The sequence below is a fragment of the Taeniopygia guttata genome, chromosome 2 (assembly GCF_048771995.1).
Source record: "Taeniopygia guttata chromosome 2, bTaeGut7.mat, whole genome shotgun sequence".
NCBI lineage: Eukaryota > Metazoa > Chordata > Aves > Passeriformes > Estrildidae > Taeniopygia > Taeniopygia guttata.
The window spans coordinates 67,448,325-67,475,579 of record NC_133026.1 but is presented as its reverse complement, the minus strand read 5'-3'; the positions used below and the strand labels follow the sequence as shown (position 1 = coordinate 67,475,579).

The 27,255-nt window shown below is 40.1% G+C and overlaps 1 protein-coding gene across 4 annotated transcripts in view; it reads left to right on the top strand.

The window, feature by feature from the left end:
• JARID2 (jumonji and AT-rich interaction domain containing 2) overlaps positions 1 to 27,255 on the top strand; it is a 210,262-nt gene that overhangs the window by 163,212 nt on the left and 19,795 nt on the right. For all 4 annotated transcript variants that reach the window (XR_012053914.1, XM_002189147.6, XM_072924165.1 and 1 more), the window contains exons 5-8: positions 2,206 to 2,382; positions 11,788 to 12,017; positions 18,857 to 19,874; positions 23,860 to 24,362. Coding sequence is in view for 3 of the 4 variants with exons in the window: in XM_002189147.6 (XP_002189183.1) it covers positions 2,206 to 2,382; positions 11,788 to 12,017; positions 18,857 to 19,874; positions 23,860 to 24,362 (1,928 nt within the window). In the remaining variant the exon portion in view is untranslated. The remainder of the gene's footprint in view (positions 1 to 2,205; positions 2,383 to 11,787; positions 12,018 to 18,856; positions 19,875 to 23,859; positions 24,363 to 27,255) is intronic.

Genomic DNA, 27,255 nt, shown 5'->3' with positions numbered 1-27,255 from the left:
CGAGCAGAAGAATTAATGTGCCTCTCAGCACCTCTTACCTACTATGTTTGATTGCTTAGACTGTGCCAGAAATTTCTGGGCTTGCATAAAAAATGTGAAGTTTTTTGTTTCTGTAAGTTGCTACAGCTTCCATGCTGTGAAATATGTCAGCAGTTTTAATTCAATCATTAGTCTATATAAATATGAAAACTGTGGCGTGCAAAAGCCCTTTCCCCTAGGATAACATATGTGTCCATACATTTCTGTCTAGGTTAGATGCAGAAATGCACGATTTCAGGGGGGAAGAATCATCATGCCCTCAGTGCTGCTGTAGTGTTTATCCTGGCTGCCCTAGGGCTACCACTCACACATAGCACAGGATGCTGGTGAAAAGTTTCTCTCTGCTTCTCCCCAAGGCAGCCACAGTTCCAAAGGGGCTGTTACAGAGGCCAAAAGCCAACATCTTTTCAGGTGAGGGCTGAGCCTTCAGTGAGATGGAGAAGAGAATTGGAATGGTCAGTTTTCAGTAAGAAAACTCATGGATTGAGATAAAGACAGTTTATTAGGGAAAGCAAAGCTGCAAGTAAAGTGAATCAAGGAATTTATTTGCTACTCACTTTTGGCAGATGGTGTTTAACCATCCCCAGGATGAAGGGCTCCATCACATAAAATGGTTACCCAGAAATACAAATGGTGTAACACTGTCCCCATCTTCCTCCTCCTTCCCCCAGCTCTTATTGCTGAGAACAGTCCTATGGTCTGGAATATCCCTTTGGCCAGTTATCCTGTCTGTGTCGCCTCTAGCTCCTTGTGCACCCTAGCCTGCTTGCTGATAGAGCAGCATGAAAAACAGGGGCAAAAAATGCCCTGACACTGTGCAAACACTAGTCAGCAATGGCTAAAACATCCCAGTGTTATGAACCCTGCTTCCAGCACAAATCTAAAACATAGCCCCGTTCCAGCTACTATGAAGAAAATTAACTCCATCCCAATCAAAACCAGTGTATTTAAGAATGGATGATTCATTGCAGAAACATTCTATCCCAGTTTTTGTGCCATATTTAGGTAATTCTTTAATTAAAAAGTAATTTTTATAGTTACAAGAGTATTTTGTACAACCCTGGTGGAAGCAGAACAATGCAGTCAAAAAATAAGCTATAGTTAGTTGTTGGCAGTGGCAACACCAACAGCTCAAAAGCAAACCAAACACAGAACTGCAGTTCTGAAGAGCTTGAAGCCAGAAGTGCTTCCTAAGGAAGCACCAGTCAGATAGCCACTACCTTGTGTTGGTCTCTAGCTCAGTTCTTATTGTCCTTTTGTTTATTTAGCTGCAGGAAAATAAATGAGGTTGCTATTATCCAAGTGTTTTGACTATACTTTTTTCCTTTTCTTTGCAATACATTTTTCTTTGGTAATAACTAGAAGGCTCCTAGGGCACCTGTCCCTCCAGGGGATGGACAGGAGACTCATGTTGAAGTAGAAAGTGATACTGAACTCATGGGAAGGCACTCATTAGTTGTCAGCAGTATTTGTACATTTAAAAATAATAGGAACATCATGGGAGGTAATCAAGAGACGAGAAGCAACATCCTCAAGAGGATCACACAGGGAATCAGGTCTTTCCTCTTTTTTCTCCTTTGCCAGGAATCCTCCATACAAATAAGCTTCTGAATGTCTTGTCTTTTCTCTTTATTTCTTACTGCAGAATTCTGCAAAATATTGTGTACCTCTCCAAAATACTGTATAGGTCTGCAAAGTATTGTGAACTTTAAATGCTTTATTGCAATGATAACGTAGAAATATGACTGCAGTGAAGACTGGTTTTTTGCTCCTTTTTCTTCTGTTTGGAAAAGCTGTAAGCTTCTAGTTGTGTGTTAAGATTTCAGCAAGGCACTTGAGCACACATTTGAAATTAAGCATGTGCATTAGTCCTTTTCTGAATACACAGAGTTATTAATTAGGGCTTGTAGCAAGACTGATTGTCTGAAGTATGAATAGAATGTGCTTGAGGGAGGGGAGAACCCTGCTTTTCAAGATCATGCATATCCTGTTGGTAAAAACTAATAAATAAAAACCCTCTAGTTAGTCATGCACAGGTCTGACCTCCCAGCTCTGAGTCCCGCTCTCCCCTTGCTGTGGAGAACACTGAAGTAGGTTATGATCGATACGGTCAGTGCAGTAAGTGAATGTAATGATGCTAATGAGCCATTTCTTTATAACAATCAGGTTCTCCAGCCCTGCCCAGCAACATGGTATATTTTGGAAGCTCTCAGGATGATGAGGATGAAGAAGAGGAAGAGGAGGAGACAGAGGACACAAAAACAGCCACAAACAATGCTTCATCATCATGCCAGTCAACCCCTAGGAAAGGAAAAACGCATAAACATGTACCAAATGGGCAAGGTAGGTCCTGAGTAGTGCTGTTCTCCTGCAGCCATAGTAAAGAAATCTATGAGCTGAATGTGCTCAATCCTTGTCCGTCTTTCTAGGTCTGATTGAAGAAGTGCTGGAGTGCGGTGCAGTTTCAGCATCTTGTGCTTTAACCTCTTTCTTCTGACAGTCTGAACTCTGTTGCAGAACTACTGCAGGGCTGGAATTATATACACAAATATATGTATATACTGACAAGGGGGTCAGTTTCTTCTCCATGTAACAAGCAATAGGACCAGAGGAAATGGCCTCAAGTTACATCAGGAAAGGTTTAAATTGAGCATTAAGAAGAATTTCTTCACTTAAAGGATTGTCAAGTCGTCCCAGGGAAGTGGTTGAGTCTCTGTCCCTGAAGGTATTTAAAAGTCATGTAGATGTGGCACTTAGGGACATGTTTTAGTGGTGAATTTGGCTATGTTAGGTTTGTGGTTGGAATCAATGATCTTAAAGGTCTTTTCCAACCTTAAAAAAAATCCTGTGATTCTATGAGATATATTTATCTATGTACACACATACACATGTATAGACACAGTCATGCTCTCTGGCTTTTGATACTGATGTTTAATTTAGAATGACTTTATTTTATTGAAGTTAAATATAAGCATTCATATGTGTTATCAAAACACAAATCGGGGCAACACTTGATTCCTCTCATGCAGTATTGAGACCACACTTGCAGTAGGTTAATACCACATTCATATTGTTGATAGAAAAATTTTATGGAAGAAACTTTTTCAAGTCAGTTATTTCTCTGCAAATCAGCAAAAGCTGCATTAATTGCGCAGTAATTGTGTCACGCTGTCCTTGTGCCGTATCTTGAAAAATGGATCCACGTATATTGCAACATTACCTACCGTATAATGGAAGATTTAAAGCCGTGCTGAAAATTTCTGGAGCCTGCTGTAATGCTCCCCTGCTATCATCTTGTGTGATGTGGCTCTTTTTCCAGCAGGAGCTCTTGTTTCATAACTGGGCTATCTCTGCCTGACATAGTTTCAAAATGTAGCCTATGCTCTCTGTTTCCTTCCTATTAGTTTTCCATGAGAATCTTTCTTTCTGGTAACTGCCCCTTCAGCTCTTCTCCTTTTAGTAGGAGGATGGAGAGGAAGGTCTCTTCACAGTGCACTTTTTGAGAGGTGACCTGTGCCTTCTCTGTTTGTTCTTTCATGCTACCTTGCTCCAAAGAAGAGATCAGTAAATCCCAATTACTTCACTGTGCTGATCCTCATCTCTGCCTTTCAAAAGGGAATTTGCTATAAAGGATACCTTTGTTACATATGCCAATTTTTTTTTTCATTACTGCATCTGAATCTGTTTATATTGCACACCCAAGCTCAAAAACTCACTTTTTGCGAATGATTTGTGGATAATTGCAAGGGGATGTTATGCCTAATAGCATTTAAACTGTCAGTTGTGACCAGGAGCTTTAACCTTTACCAGCTATAGATCAAAACTTGGCACTTAGGATTGATTTCTAAGTAATCCCCCCAAAATAAGGGGCACAAAACTCTGCATATGGAAAATGAGGCTGCATGTAACAGAACTGCTCCCTTAGAGTTTTAAATGTGATATATCACTGCAAAAGGAGCTGAACGTGTTCTATGAGAATGTCCCAGATGGCAGCCACTTTGAAATTAGCTCAAAACCAGAGACACCTGAAATCTTAATTGGGGTAAGTAAAGGCAAACATAATGAGCCATATAATGGCTTCATAATCTTTATCAATATAGATCAGAGAGAGTGTAAATGAAGCTGCTGCTTTAATAGAGCTGCAAAAGACCTTTATAAAATACATAGGAGACAATGTGAGATGTTTTGACAAAGGTGAAGAAATAGGAATTCCCAGAGAAGGCAGCTGCTTCTTCTTCGTCATTGTAATTTCTTTTTCTTTTTTTCTTCTCTTTTTTTTTTTTTTTAATTAAAATTTCCTTACCCAGGGGTATTCCCATTCTTCAGTGTCTGTTATGTTGGTTGACAGCCAGTAGTATTTTTGTTTCATGTGAATAAAGTAGGTTCTGGTTCCTCTGTGTCTGTTTTAAATGAGACCACACACAAAGGCAGACCAGGGACGGGTGCAGCAAATGAACTTAATCTAGCGTGAGAATCTATTTTTAATGAATTAAAGTCTTTTGTTTTTAATATACAATGTCTAGTCAAGCACTTTGGACCTGAAAATGCTAAGCATTTGCTATGACATACAACAACAAAAGTTCAGAGCTTGATTAATGTCATTAGACAGTGTCAAATGATTGCTTTCTGCTCAGTGGGGGCCAACAATTTTTCTGGGCAAAGTCATTTGTCAATATCCTCTTCTGATGCCAATATGGGGTATTATTAAGGTTGCACACCAAACTATTTGTTATAACTGGGCCTGTTGAGCCACCTTTTGGAGAGCTAACTCAGTCGAGAATGTCTGAGTGTGAATGGGAAGCACGTATAGCACGTGGCATAGCTTGCTGCGCAAGCTGAAATAATTAGCTCAACTGACTTGTTGCCTTCCAACCTTACTGCTTACACAGATACATTTAAAGCATCAAATTGTTACCTTTTATCCTCCTTTCATAGTGCTGCTGATGTGCTGCACACACATCCATCTGTAAGACAGCAAAGTGAAATGTTTGGCAGCAGAAGTGTTAATCCCCTGCATTTATGGGAGTGTGTAAATGGGAGTGTGCAAGTCTTTCCAGGGAGGTATTTGGTCTAAATTGCATCTTCCCACTGCTCAGAGGAAATTCCAAGTAGTAGGTAAGAGGGTAGGCTTAGGTCTTTGTTCCTTTAAACCTAATTCTTTGAATTCCTCGCAACTAAATAAATTCTAGTTTGAGTTCATTCTATGGCACAATGGAAGGTTTTCTCTGTAAGCTCCTGAAGAAAAATGTTTGCAGGTGCCAAGTATATTGCTAGGCAGGCTGTGATAGAGAGCTGGAAGGTGGAGCTGGGGAGTTGTTGGGTTATCGGTCCCATCTCAGGAGCAAAGGAGGATAGGCATTACTCTACTTGAAAGGGCTTGTGGGCTGGAAAAGTGCCTCAGGTGGAGCAGCATACACAGATACAGTTGTGTAGACAACTTAGACATTGCATGCAGCAGGCTACAGTTCCTCTAATAATGGTTGGCTAATTTTCTCAGGAAGAATGATTGGGGAATTAAATACCACTCACACCAGCACAACAGGTCAAGGGTGGAGAGGAGTGCACATCTGGGCCAGCATACCTAGGAATGTCCTGTTATCTCTGGATGCCAGAGACAGGCAATTAAATTCTAATTTACTTTTAGGAAAACAGAATTAGCCATCATTATTTGTGACCAAACTTCTTCATGAAGGGTGAGTCTGGTGTCCTTAGCAGGAATAAACCAGCTTCCGTGTGCCAGCAAAACCTGCAGGGTCAGAAATGGTTGCTGGATCATGCTGTGTTTTGTTAGCGTGACAAGATAAAAATTGCTCTGCATGCCTTTTGCCGAAAATGAGCAGGGGAGAAAATGATATAGATGTGGGGCTTTTTGTTTTGCTTTTTTGTTTGTTTGTTTTTTTTCTTTTGGGGCTCAAATTTCAAAACAGACCGGACAGTAGTGCACAGTAAGCAGGCATTGCTAGAAACAGTATACTTTGCTTCAGTGGTGTCCTACTGGCTTACCAGAAACACAAAACATTTCACTTCTCAATTTGCAATGGATAATTTAGCAGAGTAATTTCCTTACATGTGTAGTAGTATAAAGATGATGCAGGAAAAGATTGTAGTAGATACCTTTTTTCTTATTTCAGGGTATAGTTCAATGCAGCATTTGTGTATCTTTTGCATGAATGGCATGTCTTTTACATACATTACTGTTTGGTGTGCTGTGAGAAAATTCTGATTTATGGTTGCAGCTCTTTATTTAGTTTTGGTTTTAACTAAATTTAGTATTTGTGGGTGGGTACATGAGACAGAGCCTTAGGCTTGTACATCATTTTTAGTGAAGCTAATCCTGAAGAGGTAAACATTTGCAAGAAAAATATATTTTAAAGAATGAGAAAATTTCAGGCAGAGTGCTGCAATAGTTAATGGGTATACAATTATTTTGATGATTTACAGCCTTTTGTTGAAAGACCATGGAACCAGTAATTGTTGCAATAAACATTTTTGCACATTTAATTTTTCTGCAAAAATATGTAACACGAAAATTACCCGGTTTGCAGTAATTTGCATACTTAAATATGCAAATCAGGCACAACACATTTGGGGATTTGCGGATTTTCAGTAGCGAGATGTATGACCTGTGGAGAAGAATAGGGGAGCTGGAAGTTGCTCAAAAAAAAAAAAGAATTGTTATCCTGGTGCGAGACTTGTGATAACAGACAGACACTTCTTGTATGGACTTGCTGCTTAGTGAGTGACCCTTTTGATGTTGTTTGTGTCGTAATGGTTAGGTGAGAGTAATGAATTTGTGCTGAGACGAGACACTTGGTATTGAATTTTTGCAAGTGGTGGTGCAGTGTCTCATACCAATAACACTTCTCCCGGTGGCCCAGTATATTCCTGTGCGTACAGGGCTTGAGCTGTGTTATTGATGGTGTCAAAAAACGAATTCAGTGTTACCCCTCTGCCATGGCTTTCCTTTCCTGTTTGACTCCTGCTAGCATGCAGCTATGGAAATTTCGTGTGGTGTTGTCCACTCAGAAATTGAGTGGTGTTGCATTAGGGCTTGGGAAGTGTGGAAACAGTAATACCATATGTTTTCATATGGTGTGGTGTCAGCCCTTTCTTCTGAAGTATGCCTTTGCTCCTGACTGAGTAGGCAGAGCATGTTGGGGGGCTCCAGAAGACAGCTTCTATCCCTGGAAATGATTTATGGAAGTCAGAACATAGCCAACATTTAAGGAAAACAATTGGCAGTATTAAAATACTGTGTTTTATGGAAGTATAAGGTTGTTCCAGTTCCTCTGGGAAGGGAAAAGAATTATTGCCTGGGTCCTTTAACGCAGTTTGAGAGCCATGTAAACATTTTCGCAGTGACTTAGAACTGAATTAAAGCCAGAGCAAGAATGTTTTTGTACAGTAAGGGATACTCCATGCCAGAAAGTTGATTAATACTACATGTCTTCCCAAACATGATGTATGTGACAACATGAGGCTTGCACTGGAATAGCTGGCTCGGGTTCACAATATTGGCAAAGTTCCCTTTTCTCCTTCTAAAAACAAAACTTCTCCCTTTCACTTCTATCTTCTCTCTGTTTTCTGGATGGTTTTATGAATGCGCAATCACTTGCTTTATGCAGTGCAAGCTCTGCAACATGCAGCACATGTGTATGTGTATGGTCCATGCCTTCATCTCCCAGCCACTGGCACACAGCAAAAAGGTTCTGTATTCCGCAGTCCATATTAAACCTCCCCAGTTATCTCAAGTATAAAACATATCAGGTGCAGGAATAATGTCCAGGAGGGCTTAGGAAACAAAGCTTTGTCCATGGAGTCAATAGCTGACTGAACCCAGTCCAGTAATTCTGCTGCCTCCCCAGTGAAAGCCTGATTATTGTGCATATTATAAATTAGCTTCTGAATGGCTTGCTGGCTGTATTCTGTGAAGTGTTTGTGTCCAAATTAATCTGTAGGAATACTCCTGAAAATTGCTGAAAACACATTATGTTTATTGCCCACTACAGTGTCAATTCCTGTAGTAAATGCTTAGTTAATCTGTAGTAATTGAGCACATCTGTGGCTTTACTTGACCAAAAAATTTTTTTTAGATGTCATTATAGCTGCCCCTAATAGAGGCACAATTTGCACAGTTTGCATTGGTTTATGTAGGGATTCTTTATCACAGTTTCAAATGAGATACCTCAAAGTCCCAGTATGGGATCCTGGGTGAATATTGGTGCCTGGGGTCTAGTTCCCCTGATGCAGGAAGCACTATGAGGCATCTGTGAGGATCACGCCTGCCATAAGGTTTTGCTCTGCTGCCATAAATTATATCAGTGGTTTAAAAACCCCAGTGCTTGTGAGTTTTGAATGTAGTGGTTCAGTTTCTTTGCATTTGATCATCTCTGCTAACCAAAAGACCCACAAGTATCTCACTGTGGGACTCCTATTGTTTCAATTTAATAATAGTAATAGCTTTGGAGGACACAGCATTTTGAGAATAAGCATTCAAATAGATACAAGTATAATGATACCCATTTATTCTATCTGGAGTGTCTGAACACTAATAATTTACTTACACTTTTAATTACTTGTTAGTAGTGCTTCTTACCTTTAACTAAAAGCTGTTCTGGAAATGCAGAGCAAGGTAGCATAAAATAATCGTAATTCAAGACTACACATAATTTCTGCTTCAGGAATTTAAGTTTCACCACTCATGTAGGTTGGACTTGTTTTTTTGTCTTTCTATCTTTTAGTGAAATTATTGCTTCAAGGGTGATACCTTTACTGACTGCTCTTTAGCAAGGAACTAAAGTGAATGGGAACAGAACATTGGATATTGGCATGTCAGACATTTCTAACATGGGAGATTTTCCTGGAACGCACATGTTGGGGTTCATAAAGCACAACGTACACCTTTCCTGATTTTCTGAGTGCATCAGAAATATTTAGGAGCTGGCAGACATGAAGGAGAATACCATTTGCTGCATAAGAAGGCACAAAAGAATTAGTAATCATTTCATTGTTTAATCAAATTTGGTCTCAGTAATATTTACTGCAGAGGTTTTTGGGGTTATTGTTTTCTTTCTTTGAGAAGTGGGTGTTGCTGGCTTATTATCAGTTATTCTTAAACAACAAGATTTTGAGGGGTGGGGTTGGTCTTTTTTTGGTAATACATTTTTTTCTCTGAACTGTCTTACTAGCTGTTGGGGCCAGAGTTTAATTATGTATTGTAGTAAATAAATTTATGGTGTAAATAACTTGCTTCAACATTGTTAGTGAGACCGGAGGAAATTCATAGTCTTGGAGATTTTTTCCACCCCTAAATGCTTGGCTTGCGATCGCATTTTGTAGTTAATCAAGTTAATATTTAGATAGTTGCTCACATAGTATATTTGTGAATTTTTCAGAACTTACTATTGCGGAAAGGTTTCATAGCTGGATATAAAATAGCTGGATATAACAGTAATCTAGGTGTTACAAGAAACAAATACTGATTTTTATATAAACTGATACCATCTACTGTTTAACTAGAAGACAGTGTGGTAAAAACTGTTTTGCATCTACATCTCCCTTTGTTGTGTTTTCAGACACTAGCTTTTTAAGCTTTTCCTGTGAGACTGAACATTTTTTTCCTCCTGTATCTCTCTTCCCCCTTTCAAGAATCTTACAAATTAAGACAAAAGATAATTACTCAGAGGGTAAAACTGGCAGCATTCCCACGACACTTAAATTTAATGAGCTGTTGCATATAAAATATACCTTGTCTTATGTTTGCTTCCCTTTTTTTTTATTTTTTATTTTTTGTGAACCCAAGAAGTGCACAATTTGACTTTTTGGCTGTGTTTTCTGTTTCGGTAATCTTCGATATTTAAAGTGGCAACTGATTACAGAAAATTAATCTCTCTGACTTGAATGTTTCCATAGGAGCAGATCAGTAAATATGATTTGTTCCCTTCAAAGGAAGATATCACTCTAAATTATAAAATACATATTAACAAAGCTGCCATTGGTTGTTTGTGCTATGTCTTATTAAAAATAGTTGTGCTTTGTGCATCTGATGTGAGAATTCCTTGCAAAGGAGGATGAATGTATTGTCATGAACTTCCTGAGTGGGGTTTGCAATTACTATCAGTTCCATCACTGGAAATGAGACGCAAAGGATTATGCAATTTTCACAGAAATCACTGAGAAATCCTTGGCTGGCTGGGGCAGCACCAGTTGCTCCTGAGCTCAGGAGTGACAGAACCATGGGGAAGTTTATGGTGACTCCACTGCTGACAGCTTTTCTCTCATTCTTACTCCATTTATGCAGGTGGGAAGGGAGAGAGGAGGAAAAGCAATTGCAGTTTTTTCTTTTTTGAGTAATCTGCTTCAACACTTATGACTGTCTGAATATGATAAGGGAACTGAAAATACATAAGTGACTGGAAAATCAAATTTGTCAATATCTTGCTAGGGTTCTGGCTGCAGGAAGCTGAATAGCTGCTTGGGAAGGTTTGGAGGAAGAATCTGCCCAAAAGCAGCTTAGCTGCCTTTCTTCTGTCCAGCAGGATTGTTTGGTTTTTGTTACTACTCTTACTGTTAATACTGTACATCAGTAGAGACAGCTAAGCTTCAGAACTTAGATAAGAAGATATGTGTTGTAGGAATATCACCTTTAGTGACAAAATAACAGTAACTTCGTGCATTTAGTTACTATTCCCAAACAGATGGTGTGTGTTGTGTGTAATAAATAAGATTTTTACATAGTTGTGCTATTAAGTATTTATGAAGTTTCTTGTTTGCATCCTTTCCTAAACTGTGTCAAAGAAAGACAGGGGTAGAAATCAAGAGTAGAAGGCAGAAGGGCATTTGCTATTGTGGATGCTGGATCACAATAGCATCTTGGGGATCTCTATCAAGTGCTCCACTGAAGAGGGTGCATCACTGACATTATTTCAGTGCATTTTTGATTAACAAACAGAGAAATGTGATTTTTTTGTTTGTTTGTTTTAGCTTCAGCTTTTCATGTTCTCTGACAACAGAAGAGCACTGACTCTTCTTAAATAAATTCAGCAGAGAGACAGAGCAAAACTTGTTTGTATACATTTGCATAATATTTATTGTACAAAAAATAAAGGTGTCTGTTCCACACTTTCTTATCCCTTGATTTAAAGGTTACGGTGCTCAGCATAGGTCCCAGTGTTACTTCATGTCACATGTTCCAAAATGGTTTTAGTATTTTCCTTTTTTTGCAGAAGTATCTTTTTCTATTTGCAGCTTGTCTGCTATAGGCAAACTGTTGTCAGTTTGATTCAGCAGTTTGGGTATTGATGAAAACAAAACATGCTTTTTCATGGAATGTTTCCTTTCTTCTACATTGGTATAAAAATAAGTCTTTTTTCTGTTTAGGTTATGTTTAGAATTCCCTCACTGCCAGAGCAAAAAAAAATATAATTAAAACTGTCATAAGTAAAAATCAAACTCACAATTCTAAATCTAGGTCAGTCAAAACAGTAATATACCTTGTATGTTTTAATTTGGATATTGAAGATAATGTGTGCTAACAAGCAGAGGAAATACTTTAGTAAATCTGTTCATCTAAAGAAATATGCAAAATAGTGCTATTTCTAGATTGATTTTACTTTAGATGTAAGAAAGCATTCACTAAATATCCAACACTGAGAGCAGAGAAAATAGTGATGTTTTGAATGGTTTGGTCTTGCATATTTTTCTTTTCTTTTTTTTTCCCCTTAATAACCTGATTTTCTCTCTTCTCAGTTTTCAATGGGTCCAGCAAATCATCGAAGGAAAAAGAACCTGCTCAGAAACACAAAAGCAAAGAGGCCACCCCAGGGAAGGAGAGGAACAGCGAACATAAGGCTGAGAGTCGAAAAGACCAGGCTGCTGCTAATCACCACGCTACTACAAACACTGGCTCCTCTACGAAAGGGCTCACGGCTAACAACCACCACACTCTTCACAGATCGGCTCAGGACTTAAGGAAACAGGTAAGAAGTTGTGCTCTGCTGTGGACACACAGGAAACAGGCTTTTAAGGTTCTAAGCTCCTTTCTCCACTGCTTGGTGTAGATTGAATGTGGCCATCCTTAAAAGCATCCACTGGAGCAGCAGGATGTTAATTTTCAATGCTTAAAAAAAAAAAAGAAAAAAGAAAAATATATACACGGGAAGTCAGTATGATAAAGAGTGCTTTGAAACCCTGTCTTTTTATTATCTGGTATATTCATATGAAAGAGTAAAGTTCACATTGCTGTTTATGAAACCTTTCTGAGTGGCACTCTGCTGACAGTGCCACATGGAAGAAGGAGCTGGTCTGTGTGGCTTATCTCAAGGGCTCACTGGTGCTCTGGAGAGCCTGACATTGCACTTAGGTGCCTTGGTTTGCACATGGGCAGCACAAACCTCAGAGTCTAGGAAAAAATGTTTCATCTGATGCATAAACAAGATGCTCCAAAATATTGTCTCCTTCACAATGGAGGTGTGAGACATTTTTAGAGTTCCATGTTACTTGGTTGAAAGCTAGCAAAAAAATTCAGCAAGAGATTTGTTTCAACATAACTTGAATTCAGGTGTAAAAGTTTAGCATATCAGTTTTTCAGTCCTTGTAATTGTCCTTATTCAGGCTGAGGCTGGGTTGGCAGAGCAGCTGCACCAGGGCAGTGCAATACAGAGCACTTGCTGCACTTAAGCCTTTTTGGGGTGGGGTGGGGAGAGGTGGAGGTGGAATATGTTGATTTGGTTGGTGGTGAGTGGTTTGTTTGGTTTTTTCTTTTTTTTTTGTTTTGCCTTTTTTTTTAACTTTTTTTGTTGTTTTGGTTGGTTTGGTTTTTTTTGTGGCTGTTTTTCTGGCGGGTTTTTGTTTTGTTTTCAGTTTTTTGTTGTGGTTTTTTTTTTTGTTTTGGTTTGGGTTTTTTTGTTGGTTGATTGCTTGTTTTGCAGTGATGAATTCTCAACAGGCTGATTGGAGACAGTCTTTACTTGCTGACACCTAAAGATTTTTCTTCTAAGTAGGCTGACCTAGTCTTCAGTGGAGCTGGAATTGCCATCTTGTAGAGGGCTGTCAAGGCCTTTAAATGGCACCTCTGAGTCACAGGCTTGGAAATTAAAAATGGCTAAAAGAAAAACAGTGGTGTTCTTGCTGAGGGAATCTTTAATGCTGTGTATTTCAGTGGTGGTTTAAGTTCTCCTGAAATGTCTCCACCGAATTTGTATTGCCTTCTAAATCTGATTTGACACCCTGAAGGCTATTTACAGTGTGTCTGTGCCTCTGTAAGACTTAAATTCTTTATTCCACCGTGGCAGTTTACCCTTATCTAAGCATCAGTGTGAATGTCTGCCTTCTTTTGCATCCTTTTGGATTTCTTTTTTGTGATTACCAGTATCTTATGGTCCTTTCTGTGACATGCTCTGTCATAAGCTCATGGTGTTGAGCAAATTTCCCAAAATACAAGAATGCAGTTCTTAATTCTTTTAACCTGATGGAACACCCGTGGGAAATGCTTTTAAGTTGTATCATCAGAGTTTGTTTGGTTAAAACTTTTGAGAAAGTCAACTGCTGCCACTTCTGAAGGTAGTTTTGAAAGAAAAAGGCGACAGTAGAACAGTTTTGTCCACAATCCAAGTGGTTTTGCTTCATAGAGTATTAAATGTTCTTGATTGTGCGACACACAATGCAGAAAAATTTAAAGCAATGCAGTACAACCAGCAGTCACACTACATGGACACATCAGCAAGGGTGGTCCCCAGGCTTCAGAAAATAAGGGGGAGGAGGGGGTTTAAGTCAAGATTATTTGGGTTTTCTTTTTTTTTGTCTTCCTAAGAAACTGTTAGGCACCTAAATTTTCTTCTGCAACCCTCAGTATCATAAGTACTTCGTTACAAATCTTAATGAAAATATAACTCTTGCTAATTAAATGTGGATTATATGTTTTGCCTGACAGAAAGCCTTAGTTTTGTACACGACCATAGACTTACCAGTTATGGTATATTGCTATATTTCTTGCTGTTGTCCTGAGTCTTTGACTTTTTCAGAATTTTCCAAAAGGAGGTTTTTCTCCCAGGATGCCAGCCACATGTTCTTCCTTCTTCCACTATATTTTTTTTACTTCTTGATCACTACATTTGCATTGTTTATTTTTGTGTGGGGATTTTTGTTTTTGTTAAGTCTTACAGAAAATACAGAACACTAGAAATTACCAGAGATTTTCTTTTTTTTCCTCTCTTTTTCTGGTGGTTTTTTTTTTTTTTTCTCCTGTCTGCTTCTGGTGCGCTCTTGCACTTGTTACGGGTTCCTTATCTCTTTTGCTTTCTCCTTTGCCATCTTCCAGTGTCTTCCTACTTTAAAGGGTTGTGAGCAAAGGAAATGTAGTTCTATGGGGCCCTCTCTTGGCCTAATATAGTAATTTACCTCTGCACAACTCATAAGCACAGAACTATTTTTATGAATGAATTCAAGATCAGTCTCATAACTTGGATTTGTTTGGGACCAAAACTGTTGTCAGTGTTGCTAATGTTGCTCTTATCACTGTGGTTGCTATCTAGCAGGTTGGGGTTTTTTTGTGTATGGTTTTGGAGGCCGAATCCTAGGTGCTGTGCAGAGGTGTGTATACAGTTCAAATCTAGCAAACCAATTGCTGCAAGACAGGGCTGGTCCCAGGTTTTTTTTTTATAAAGACAAGAAAATTTAAAATTTATCATACTATGTTTTACTGCAGGGCAAGTGTTCACTAAGGAAGAGCGGTCTGAAGATGATTATAAAACTAGGAGCATAGCTGAAAAGCAAAGATGAGATTATTCATATCCCTAGTTTCACCTTTGGCTCAAGACTTTAGATCATGTACTGCTAATGTCAGTGCTGAGTTAATGGTTAGACTCCATGATAAGTTTGAATAAAAATTCCAATTATTGTGCTTACCATCTAGGATTGGAGGTTCTGTCTTAAAGCTGATGGTGCTCATGACATATTTTGCTGTGAATAGAAGCTGTGAGGATATTTGCCTTTTTCCAATGAGCACTTTACTGTGTTCTGTTCTCAGCCCCTATGTTACATGTGTCACAAGCCCTTGCTGCAGGAGTGCCCCAGGTGGTTCTTCAGACTACTGGTCACAACTTCCTCATAAAAAGTCATCAGCAGGCTAGAGTGACAAGTTGCCTCCATGTAGCCTTACTGCTCACACTAAGGTTTTGTCTTGATTATACTTGACAGCACAGTAATACAGCTCTAGCCTCCTGAAATCTTCTGAAAACCTCCTGTAGAGGAGACTCCACAATGTCCATTGACAGCTTCTTTCAGTGTTTTCCTTTTCACCTAATGAGCAAGTTTTCCTAGTTGTGCCTCAGATCATTGTAGACATTTAATGAGCTTTTTTCCTCCTGCTTTTCCCAGTGAACATGGAGAGAGCATTTACTGTCTCTTTTCAGAGGAACTCCTGCTGCATCAGAAGACTGTTAAAGAGTTGTCCCATAGTAATCTCTTTCAGATTAAGACCAGCTCTCTTGGCTTTTCAGCAACAGTCTTATTTTCCAAATACTTGAGCAGTTTATGTTCTTTTAGACTTGGTCCTCTATCTAAATTTTTCTCAGCGTGGCCCCAGTGCTGGGTCCAGCTCTCCTTAGGAAAGCCTGTGCTCCTACCCTTTGCTTTCAACATCCTTAATAACAGGTCTCAGAAAGTGATTTATGTGCCTTGTATTGCCATTGCATTTTGCAGCTCACTGCAGTCCCCAAATGTTGTTCTTCCCCTATGTGTATATGATTTGCACCTCCTAGATATAGCACTTCCTCTTACTGTAGAAATGTTCTGAAATAGGTTCTTCAAGAGAGCCTTTAACTTTGATCTTGTCCTATGTGATTACAGCCTCTTCCTTCCAGGTGTGTTACACTATTTTACAATCATGAAAATACTTGGTATAACCAAGGCAAAGCCAAGTGCCTGCAGAAATAATGTGAAGTGCCCTCCCAGGACAACAGTAAACTATAACAATGAAAACTTTTCTTTGAGGATGACTTTATTTAGTCACTTGTGACACCACTTTAGATTAAGTATGTCTGGGATGTGTCTTAGGAGTTTGATGGAATGTCCCAGGACTGGAATCCTGCTGCAGCAGAGGTGCTTCTTTAACTGCTCAGCCAGGTGTCTGTGAGAAGATTATTAAATTTGATTGATTTTCTATTTTGGCAAAGACCTGGGTAGATTTTGTTGTTTTGTTCTAAATGTTACTTTGTAATAATTTGTGTTTGCAAATTAGCTGTTTGGTGATTTGTTCCAGAATTATTTTAGGATTGGAAATTAGGTAGGCTCTGTCTGCCCCCTGCATATTTCCAGGAGCCATGCACTAAGTCATTTACATACCTTCTACCTTACTGGGGTTGCTATCCTACCCTTTTTGCTGAATGGGTTATGTTCTGTACCTGAAAAATATTTAGTCAGTGGCACTTTTGGTGAAGGTTAATGCAAAAGAAGTAGGAACACTTTAATCAGGCTATTTGTTCTCCTTCCTTGTGTGGTGCTTTATCTCTTCCATTTTTTGTTATCTTGTATTTTTAAGGTATTTAAATTTTTCTTTCTGTTTTAGATTCTTGCTAACTGGAGTTTCTTTAGCTCCTTGGTATTTCTGATTGTAGTATGTGCCTTTCCTTTTCCTATATAGTTGCCCTTAGTCACATAATTGTCACATAATTGTGTTACCACTTTTTACTGTGATCATTTTCTAATTTTCCAGTTGCTAGAGAACTTTGTGAACAGCCATAATGGCCTGGGCTTTATGCCTTTCCTTTGAGTGGAAATTGCTTTGGTTTGGATTTTTTCAGGTGGATTTTTCTTTGCTTGTGTTTTGTTTCTGCGGGCTTTTTGTTATTATTTTTTTAAATTCTGCTGTCCTTTCTCTACTGTTGTCACATCTTAAAAATAAAAACCCATTTCATGATCACTGCCACCTAGATTACCTTCCCCTTCCAGTTCTCAATCAAATCTTCTTTATTAGTCTAGGTGAAATCCGTAATCAATATTCCTAGCTATTTGTAAATCCAGGGATGTTCAACGCTTGTTGTGACTGCTGCAGGCAAGTGGCTGTGTCTCAGCAGCTCTCTACCCATGTCTGTTCTGCAGCATGAAGAAGTGTTGTAAAAGTTAAATCCAGACCTGCATTTGAAATATGGAGTACTGCTTAAATTTCAAGGGAAATGGGTAAATGCATTTCTGTTTGCAAGTGTTTGCTTTCCAGACGATACCTCATACATCTTTGAAAAGCTCAAGGTAAAACCTCATGTCATCAGTTAACTGGATTTTCCTTAAGTGTTTCTACCTTGCAAGCACAGGAAGGACAAGAATATGGATGGTTTTTAAAAGATCATTACTCCTGTTCCAGTTTCTGGAGTACAGAGGAGAAAATGGGCATGAACACACTCACAAACCCATGTGTGTATGTATGTGTGTATGTATGTGTGTGTTTGCAGAACCCTCAGGTTCCAGTTCCCCTTCCACAAGCCACTGCATGAAAGACCATAGCACGGTATTTTCAGCCTCTATTTGGTCCCTATTTTCTATCATCCTTATTATAGAAGAGACTGCAGTTCTTGCATTTATTTGAGAGAAGCTGCCATGCCTTGCCATGATTTGGCAAGGATTTCAAAATCCCACAGGAGAAAGTATTACAACTCTGCAGGAAATGTTTTTACTCACCTGAATGCTGATAAGGGATGATTGTACTGTATGCTTTCACTTTGAGCACTTTTATCAATGTTTCTGACTTCTGGATGTGTTTTTCTGTGCTCACAGTCATTTAAAGAGGTGAGGAGTCAATGTTTAAAGTTGTGTAAATGCTGAAATTTGTTTGAGTTTTGAACTTCATTTTTATTAGTAGTGTGGTTTAGCTTTGGCAGTGCTGAGCTGTCTCAATTCCCTTTGTAAATGGGGATTGCTTTTGGTCCTTAACACATCTTGTAGTTAAAATACAAATTCTAGTCTCATAACTGGGTTTAAATGTCTAACAGAAAGCGGCAGAGTCCAGCAATTCTAAGCTGCATTGACACAATATGATCTAACAGAGTATGTGTCAGCAACATTGCCCAGATACCAAACTTAAAAAAAAATTCCATTGGACTACTGTATACATTTTTAAAATTTCAAAATAGCTACTTCAGCAACAACATGCTGCCCAATATTTAATATGTATGACAGACTGGATCCTTCATGACCATGCTGATCTATTGGGTGCATAATGTGTTCCACTTCTCTTTTTATATGTATGCATAAATAGAAGGTAAATTGATTTGAATCTCGGCGTGTTTTTTGAAAATGTGCAGATGCCAGTTAGAGTAGATAATATATGCTGCCTATTTTGTCTGCTAAGAAATGGTGAAATGCGTGTGCATGTAAAGGAGGTTGGGTGGGGGGTGGAGAGACAGTCTTGAGGGACAGAAAAAGAGGTAATGAAGGTATTAGTTTGTAAATCAGACTATCTGTGTTTCGTAATCCCATAACAGTTTTCTGGTAGATAAGGACAGGGGTAGTGCAAGGAAGGGACCTCACCCTTCCTAATGTCAGAGGCTTAGTACCCTCTGAAAGCAAGGCTGGGGGCTTTCTGGTAATTTTTTTTTTAAAACCCAGTGTTTTTTGGGGTTTTTTATTATTATCAATGCCTTGTCCCCTCTCTTGCCTGTGTGCAAACCATTATATTAAGATTGTATGACGAGGCCAGGAGTCAGGACTGCAGAATAGGGTTGTCCAGCAAATTGGAAACTGGGGCTGAGTGGTCACATTATTAATTTGCTTTTCTGTTTTGTGTTTCCTTCCTTCTGCTCCTCCTACAACACTTCTGGCATTTCAGGTTTCTAAAGTCAACGGGGTCACTCGAATGTCATCTCCGAGTGCAAATGCAGCCAGTGCCAAAAAGATGAGAGAAGTCAGACCTTCACCGTCCAAAACTGTGAAGTACACTGCAACAGTGACAAAGGGAACTGTCACATACACCAAAGCCAAGAAAGAACTGGTCAAGGAAACCAAACTAAATCACCACAAACCCAGTTCACCTGTCAACCACACAATCTCAGGGAAAATAGAAAGTAGCAATGCAAAAACCCGCAAACAGGTGCTATCCCTTGGAGCATCCAAGTCTAACAATACCGCTGTTAATGGTGTAAAAGTCAATGGCAAGTTGAACCAAAAGACATGCACTAAGGAGGTGGGGAGACAGTTAAGGGAGGGGCTGCGCAACTCGAAGAGGAGGCTGGAAGAGACGAATCACATAGACAAAATACAGTCGCCCACCAAGAGAATGAAAGGGGCCGTCAACTTGGCAGAAGCTGTCAGCAAAAAGGCAGCAGTAGAAAAGCCTTTGCTGAATGGACATCTTAGAAAGGAAGTGCCAGAGAAGAGTTTGGAAAGAAATAGGCCGAAAAGAGCCACTGCTGGAAAGAGTATGCCAGGGAAACAAGCACATGGCAAAACTGAAAATGCCTCCTGTGAAAATCGTTCTACCTCTCAAGCGGAGTCCTTGCACAAGCCACAAGACTCAATGGGAAAGCACGAAAAGGGCAGTAGTAAGTCTGGGTGGGGGATGCTGGGGGAGATTCCCATCCTTAGGCCCTCCACCAAGGAATTTCATGACCCACTGATATACATTGAGTCAGTCCGAGCTCAGGTAGAGAAGTATGGGATGTGCAGGGTGATTCCTCCTCCAGACTGGAGACCTGAGTGCAAGCTAAACGATGAAATGCGGTTTGTGACACAGATTCAGCACATACACAAGCTAGGCAGGCGCTGGGGACCCAACGTGCAGCGGCTGGCCTGTATCAAGAAGCACCTCAAATCTCAGGGCATTACCATGGATGAACTCCCACTCATAGGTAAGGGCTGTGATTACCTTGGCTTTTGGCCGCTGCTTGCAAGTGTCCATATACGACTTTATGCTCTTTTTGCCTTTATGCTTAATCAAACCCCTGTTCAGTTACCACTGCAGAGCACTGAGTCTCTCTCTTTTTCCACTGGCCAGGCATGATGCAGGTAGGTTGTGAGGAAGCTTTCCAGGTCAACATTATATCGCCATTTTCATCCCTGTTTGACCCACGGGAAAAAGAAACTGCTCCGTGGGACCTTGGTCTGCAGATTTTAGAATCTTCTTCTTTCCCTGCTGTTTATTTATGTGGGTAGTATGACTGTGTATAGTGATAACCTTGTTTTAAAGGTTGTTTCAGAATATTTTTCGGACCTTTCCAAAGATGTTGTCCTAACAGGTTGCAAGGCTGCCAGGCTTTAATACGTTTTTCTCCCCGCCTCTTCCTTTAAAAACATTTAACCAAAGGGGAAAGAAAATATCTCAGAACTGACTTGTGTTTGGGTGCTCAGACACTTAAAATCACAAATTTGCAGTGACCTGCTGACATTTAACAACCATTAAGTGTCAAGAATAGGCAGTAAAACGTAGTTGATTGCAAAATGGAGGTTTCATTATTTCTCCCAGCAGGTGTCTGCCAGGGCTAATGCCTGAGTGAGAATCACTTATTTAACAGAATTCTTGGTTTATGGTCTGCTGTCAGATATGACACGTGACAAAAATGTGACAATAGTTTGTAAAAACATGACAACATCAGCATACAAATGAACTATTGGATGTGCTACCTCCATCTCTACTGCCTTTGCAGACACTGCATTGTAAGAAACCTGTGTTTTTAATTTTTGTAAGTTTTTCCGTTTGTTTTTGAGGTGTTTTGAGACACAAGTTAACACGACCTACATGTTGCAACTCAAAGCTTGAGTTTTGCCTTTGAGGCATTATCCGACCCAAGGCAGCTTTCAGTGCTGGTTGGATTAAAGGACACGCTTTTCTGTTTAAACAATTCACAACACTTCCTTCCCCCACCTCCTTCTTTTTAAACTTTGTTTTATATCACATATGGCAAGTGAGGGAAAATGCATAAAAGCATACAAAATGATTGCAGACTTTATGGTGAACTGATGCAGGGCACAGCAGAGAAATAACAAAATTTCAAGGAGGAGGAATGACGGGTTAGTACTTCGTTGCAATAGCCATGCAAAAATGTTCAAGGAAATCTGAAAATTAAAATCACTCAAGCAGCAATAAATGAACATTTTGTATGCCTAATGTATGCAATGGTTGTATGCTAATGGAAAAGAATAATGAATTACATTTACATTGGCAAGAGAGAGAAGAAAATGTGCAAGACAGCTCGATTAACGCTCCTGGAACAATGTTAACTTTTAATGAAATACCTTAACTCTGCATTAAGATGGCATTACTGTTAATTATTTGTATTATTTAAGCGCCTAAGAGCCTAATGAATAGGTAAAGATTATATTCTGCTGGGTGCCATATAACCAGAGCAAACAGTGATCTCTTACAAATTTGCATCCTATGTATGCTTTCTGCAGTTAGTTTCCTACCTATCCTCTGTTTAAAATCAAAAACAAAATGGAGAAAAGAAGCTGAAGATCATCAGTGCACAAAGAGGAAAAATCTGTTAGTTCAATCGGGAAACATATAAAATAATCTGTGGTGATAAATGCACACTTATTTAAGTAGACATGCATACCTAGCCCTTCTCTCCAGGCCAAATCACATTTCCATTGAAGTAAGTGGGACTTTTGCCAATGGCTTGTGTAGTGCCAACATTTGGTATTAAGTGCATACCTGAAGAATTAAAATTTTCATTTTTAAAATGAGCTTGCTCACTAAGCAATTAAAAAATACTCCTAACTTAGGGAAATTAAGGCAATTAAAAATAAATAATGTTAAACACTGCTTCTGCATAACATGCCAGATCTCCTATTTAAGCCTTTTTGCTATAGGTGCTTTTAAATAATTCCTTTTTGTTGTTGTTGTTGTTGAGTTTTTCCCCTTCTTTTTGGTTTGTTTTTTTTTTTTTGGTTTTTTTTTTTTTCAGTCTTTCAAGGAAAGTTTAAGCAGCAAGCATAGGTCAATCCTGGAAAACATCAGTCTGAGATATAAATGCTTCCAAAAGTTATGACTGTGTGAAATGGAATTATAATTGAGAGCATTTTGCAAACCTTAGCTGTAGGCTCTGGTTGAATGAAGTGCTACTCAAGCTCTAATATTGCAGAGCGATTATGAGTGATCATTCCATGATGCAGGAGAAAATTGAATTTTCAACGGTGCTGAAATTAGGACCTTAAACTGAGCATGTCTTGGAGAAAACATATAATGGTAAATCTGGGCCACACTTCTTTCTAAGTTTTGGGAGTATGTTACCCAACTTTATGCAGATTGCTGAATCTGTTGGCATGGAAAGTCATCTTTTGAGTTATGCCTTCAGCTTATTGTGGCCTGCACGTAGAAACCACTGACCACTGACAAAAATGTAACCAAAAAGGAGCCATCCTAAAAGTTACATTTACATTGTGTTATGTAAGGAAGATAAAAGAGGAAGGAAAGAAAACTTTCCAAACTAGTTTTGTTTTTTCTCCCAATGGTGTTCACTTTTTCTCAGCTTCAAGACCTTTTTAAAATCTCCCCCACCCTATTCCCAAATGTACTAAATAGGATAAATCTGTTACCTCGTGGTCCTATCTCCACCTATATCATATTCTACTCAAAGCCTTATGCTTGGTTTTGTCTGCAGCCAAACACCTTTGCCTTGTGTTGTGTGGGCAATATAAATGCAGCACAGGGTAGTTTGAAAAAAATAATATGGCAAGATGATATGAGTTAAGATGATGTAGCTGTGCATCCTACAGTAAATATTTACAATAATGCTGCTTCTTGCCCTCCTCTGTTGCAGTAGCATTTCTGAGTGCTCTGAAATGGCCATGGCATGATGATTCTTTACTCTTCTCAAAGACAAAGGCAAAGGGGAGACAGTGTGGCGGCAAGAGATGTTGACGCTGGTTTTGTATTCTCTTTTTTCCTTGAACAGCGCCATGTTGAATTGTAGGTGGTCTTTGGGCTGTTTCTTCACTCTTTCCACTGATTATTTATTTCTGTGCTTTCAGAGTATTTATGATTCTTTCATTGTTCCTCATCCATTTGGCTGCTTTTTATGCTGCAGTTTGTATAATCTTTTTTTATTTTTTGGACTGGAGTGTGAAATGTGCTAGTCATCTTAAAATATACAAAACCAGAATGGAGTATAAAATACGGATGGCCTCAGACTGGAAAAATAATGTGTCTGGAACTTTTTATGCAGTTGCAGGCTCTAACCCCAAACAACCCCTTGCCTCCCTTTGGTTTTTATATGGATTTTATTACCTGTAGTGAAATTAATATTGTGCTCCTTTTAAGTACTAACTTCATTCAAGGTGTTGTGCAGATATTAGAGAATTGTTATTTCACCTCCAGAAAGGATAGGTATTTGTCCTTCTGATGACCAGTACCCCAGCTTGACAGTGGTTTTGTTTATTCCTGGTATGAGCCAGATGTGGGACTGGTGGTGGGTGAGGGTCTATGGGCTTTTACAGAGATGGGCAACCCTCATCTGCCCAGCCACTGGGTAATGACCAGGGCACGCATACACATCAAGGAAATAGCTTGGGGTGCTCTGAGAAAAGAAGGGCATGAAACTCAAGGAGGAGAGGAAACTGGATCATAGGGAAGACTGCTGCAAGTAGCAGAATGCGGCCTGTGAATTAATTAAGCTGGCAAAACAGTGGTGTGTGCCCCTCTTTAGCAGGAGGCATACAAGAGAGGGACATTGCTGCTCTGGTGCTCCAGGCTCTGGTTGCCTGGAGCCGTCACATCCCCTGTGTGCCCAGCCTGGTAGCACATTTGACATGAGCTGCCCACAGCTAATCTAATTCTAATCTACTCCTGTGTTTCCCTTTTCCCTTCCTATGCTGCTTGGCACATGTGAACCCCAGGAGGCTGCGAGCTCGACCTGGCCTGCTTCGTCCAGCTGATCAACGAGATGGGGGGGATGCAGCAAGTGACTGACCTCAAGAAATGGAACAAGCTGGCAGACATGCTGCGCATCCCCAAAACTGCACAGGACAGGCTGGCCAAGCTACAAGAAGCCTACTGCCAGTACTTGCTGTCCTATGACTCCCTCTCCCCTGAGGAGCACAAGAAACTGGAGAAGGAGGTCTTGCTGGAAAAGGAAATCCTGGAGAAGAGGAAAGGACCTTTGGAGGGACATTCAGAGAATGCCTACAAGTTCCATTCCTTGCCCCGGTTTGAGCCCAAAAATGGACTCATCAATGGCGTGGTTCACAAAAATGGCTTCCGCAACAAGTTAAAAGAGGTCGATGTCCCACTGAAGACGGGCAGGCGGCGGCTCTTTGCTCAGGAAAAGGAGACCACGAAGGAGGACGAGGAGGATGAGGAGGAGGGAGTTCTTAGCGACTTACACAAGTGTATATACAAGGTAATGAAGCTGGCCCTGCCCGCTCTGTAGAGCTGATGATGCTGCTGTGTGGGTGGTGTCTGGGTGCATACCCAGCTGGCTGAGGGGAGCTGATGGGTTGCAGTGGCATCCCTGAGGCAGCAGTTGTCATGATTCTCATGGTCAGGCAGTCTGGTGGCTTTGTCCTGATATGCCTGGCTCTTGCAGGATGTCTGGAAAAGCTGGGAGGCATTATTGTCACAACAAGATGCACTGGGCTCTGCCCCCCTTCATCTCCTTGTGAGAGGCTCCCTGAATACCTCTGCCCAATTATCCTTGCAGACACAGATTTTATTTTCATTTTCTAGTGACATTTAAAGTAATGTTCTGCTTTCTCATTCCTGCTTCTTGCAAATCTCTTGTTGAGTGAAGTAGTGCTGCACATCAGAATGAACATCACTAGAACTACTACATTTAGAAAGGGCAAATTGAAATGCAAACAGTATTTTCATCCACGATGCCAGACTTTGCTCAGCACTAACAGTCACATATCAAGTACATCCATTTACAAAGGAATGCTGACTCTTTCACTGTATTTTATTTGGCAGTCTCCTGCTCTGGAGCAGGACTTGGCGCTGCAGCTCACAGTGCAATTTTGAGTTGAGTTGAATGGTGTAGCCGCACTCTGAGAGAAATATAGCATTGAGTGTCTGTGCCCAGTAAAGAAATATGCTGTTCTTCCCTTTCCAATCTCACTTCCATCACCAGGAAATGAAGCCAGATAGCCCAAAATGACTTATTGTTAAGCTATTTAGGGACTGCGTGAGCTCACAACTTGGGCTTTAAAGCTTGCTTCAGTTTTATTTTGCAGCCTGTTATGATTTGTCAGCCCAAAAATTATTTTTACTGGGGACTCTGGCCTCAGTCCCACCTTTGAAAAGCAATCTCTTTGCCATGCTGCCCTTGGAGAGAAGCTTTTCTAATGACAGCAGCTTTTGTGAATAGTGAAGTGTCATTTCTGTGCTTAATATCCTGTGCTTACTGACAGTTAAATGAAAAACTTGATAAACCTTACCCTGACTGCTGCATGAACAACCTCAAACTTAGTGGGAGAATGCTTTTTTCTTTTTTTCTGGTGCAAGTCCCACTTCAATGTTCAGTAGGTACAAAATCACTCAAAAAGCATGATTGAGATTTGTGAGCAGTATCCCAATTGGATTTAGGAAGTAAAAAAAAGCAAGCAAGCAAGGAAAGTGTAGCTGGTATAACCATCTGAGTTTGCTGAGTACCAGGCCTTTACCCCAAAAGGCAGAGAGCTCCCAGAATTTCTGCTTGGTCACCCAAAAAAGCACTGGAAGTACGGGCAGCATCAGACTCTGTCTGAGTCTGGCAATACCAGGTAGAAATACTTTTGTCCTGAGCATAGAGGCTGTTAGGGAGGAGCATCACTGAGCCCATGGGCTGGGGCTCTCCCCCGCCACCAACAAAACAGCTGCAGCATATGGAGCCACTCAGAGAATGCCTTGGGTTGTCCACTGTGGTTCCAGCAGCTTCCCAAACACTGGGGCTTGCCTGTTCCGATCCCATCCCACGTTCTCTGTAGTGTGCAGAGACTAGGAGCTGCTGTCACAGATAATGGATTGGGGAGAAGGCAGGGGGAAGAAAATCTCTGGTGGATTTCTGGAGAGATCAGTGCTGTGGAGCGCCCTGTGGGATGCCTGGTCAGCCTGAGTGCAGAGAGAGGAATGAAGCTTCATTTTCACAGCACTCAGGATGAAGCCCTGTAAGAGGACTGGTGCATTAGTACTGGTTATGTCACTCAGAGCAAGCCTTAAGAGACAGAAAGTATGCATCAAGTTTGATGCACCAGGGTAGCCCACAAGGTGTAAAATGGCTGTAGTTCATCACTAGCCTTTAAAAGACTGAGGGAGTGTGGTTCTGGCATCAGTTGTAAGCAGAGAGTGCTTCGTGACATTTAATGAAACAGGGGTTTTAATCCTGTGTGTGTGAGTGGGGGAGTGTTCTCTACCTAATAACATGTTCCTGAGAAAATTTGAATTTCATTAACAGAACCTGCCCTCATGTTACAATTTCCACATATGATGGGATTGTAATAGTTTCTTTTTAAAGCACATTGCTAATTCTAATTAAAAATTAAAAACACACATAAACAAAAAAATCCCAACAAACCCATGTCTGTGAAAAATGCCCGGATCAGTATCTTGAGAGCCAGAGGGTGCACATCGTAATCATATGGCTGTAATCCAGTTTAGTCCACCAAGTCTGTTCTTCAGACTATGAAGAGGCCATACATTTAGGATTTCTCACAAGTCAGCACATGCTTGAGCTGTTTTTAGCAAGAGACATCCAGTCTTCCAGGAGCAGTTACCACCATATCACATGTCAACGTTAGAGTAAATCTCCTGTGTGTTAGGCTGACTTTCTGCTGGGACTCCCAAATTATTTTCAGTGTCTCTCCTTCCCAGGCTGTGAGGCCTGCTGTGCTTTAATGCATGTGCTGCAGGCTGCTGTGCTTGCTTGCTTTACTCCTAAATAAGTGGTTTTTCTGCCTGACCATTAAAATGTTGTTATTTCTAAGTGTCTGAAGTAAACCGCTGACATCAAAAACAGGATCTGATACAAGATTTTTCACACTTCTTTCCCCAGTTTTAGCTCTGAAAATATTTTAAAAAATCTTTACTGGTGCTGACTGAAAGCAGCATTTGTTTCCATACAGAACAAACTGAAGGCATATTAGCAGACTCATTAGAGGGACACACAGAAGAAATCACTATGCGAGTTTTGCCAACCCTTCCATGACCAGTCATGGAAATCCTGTGCTGAGCTCTCTTCACCCAGAGACACTTGGCATTTTCATACTCCACTTAATAGGAGCCCCTCCTTTCCACCTGTGGCTATTGTGAAATCTCTGGTT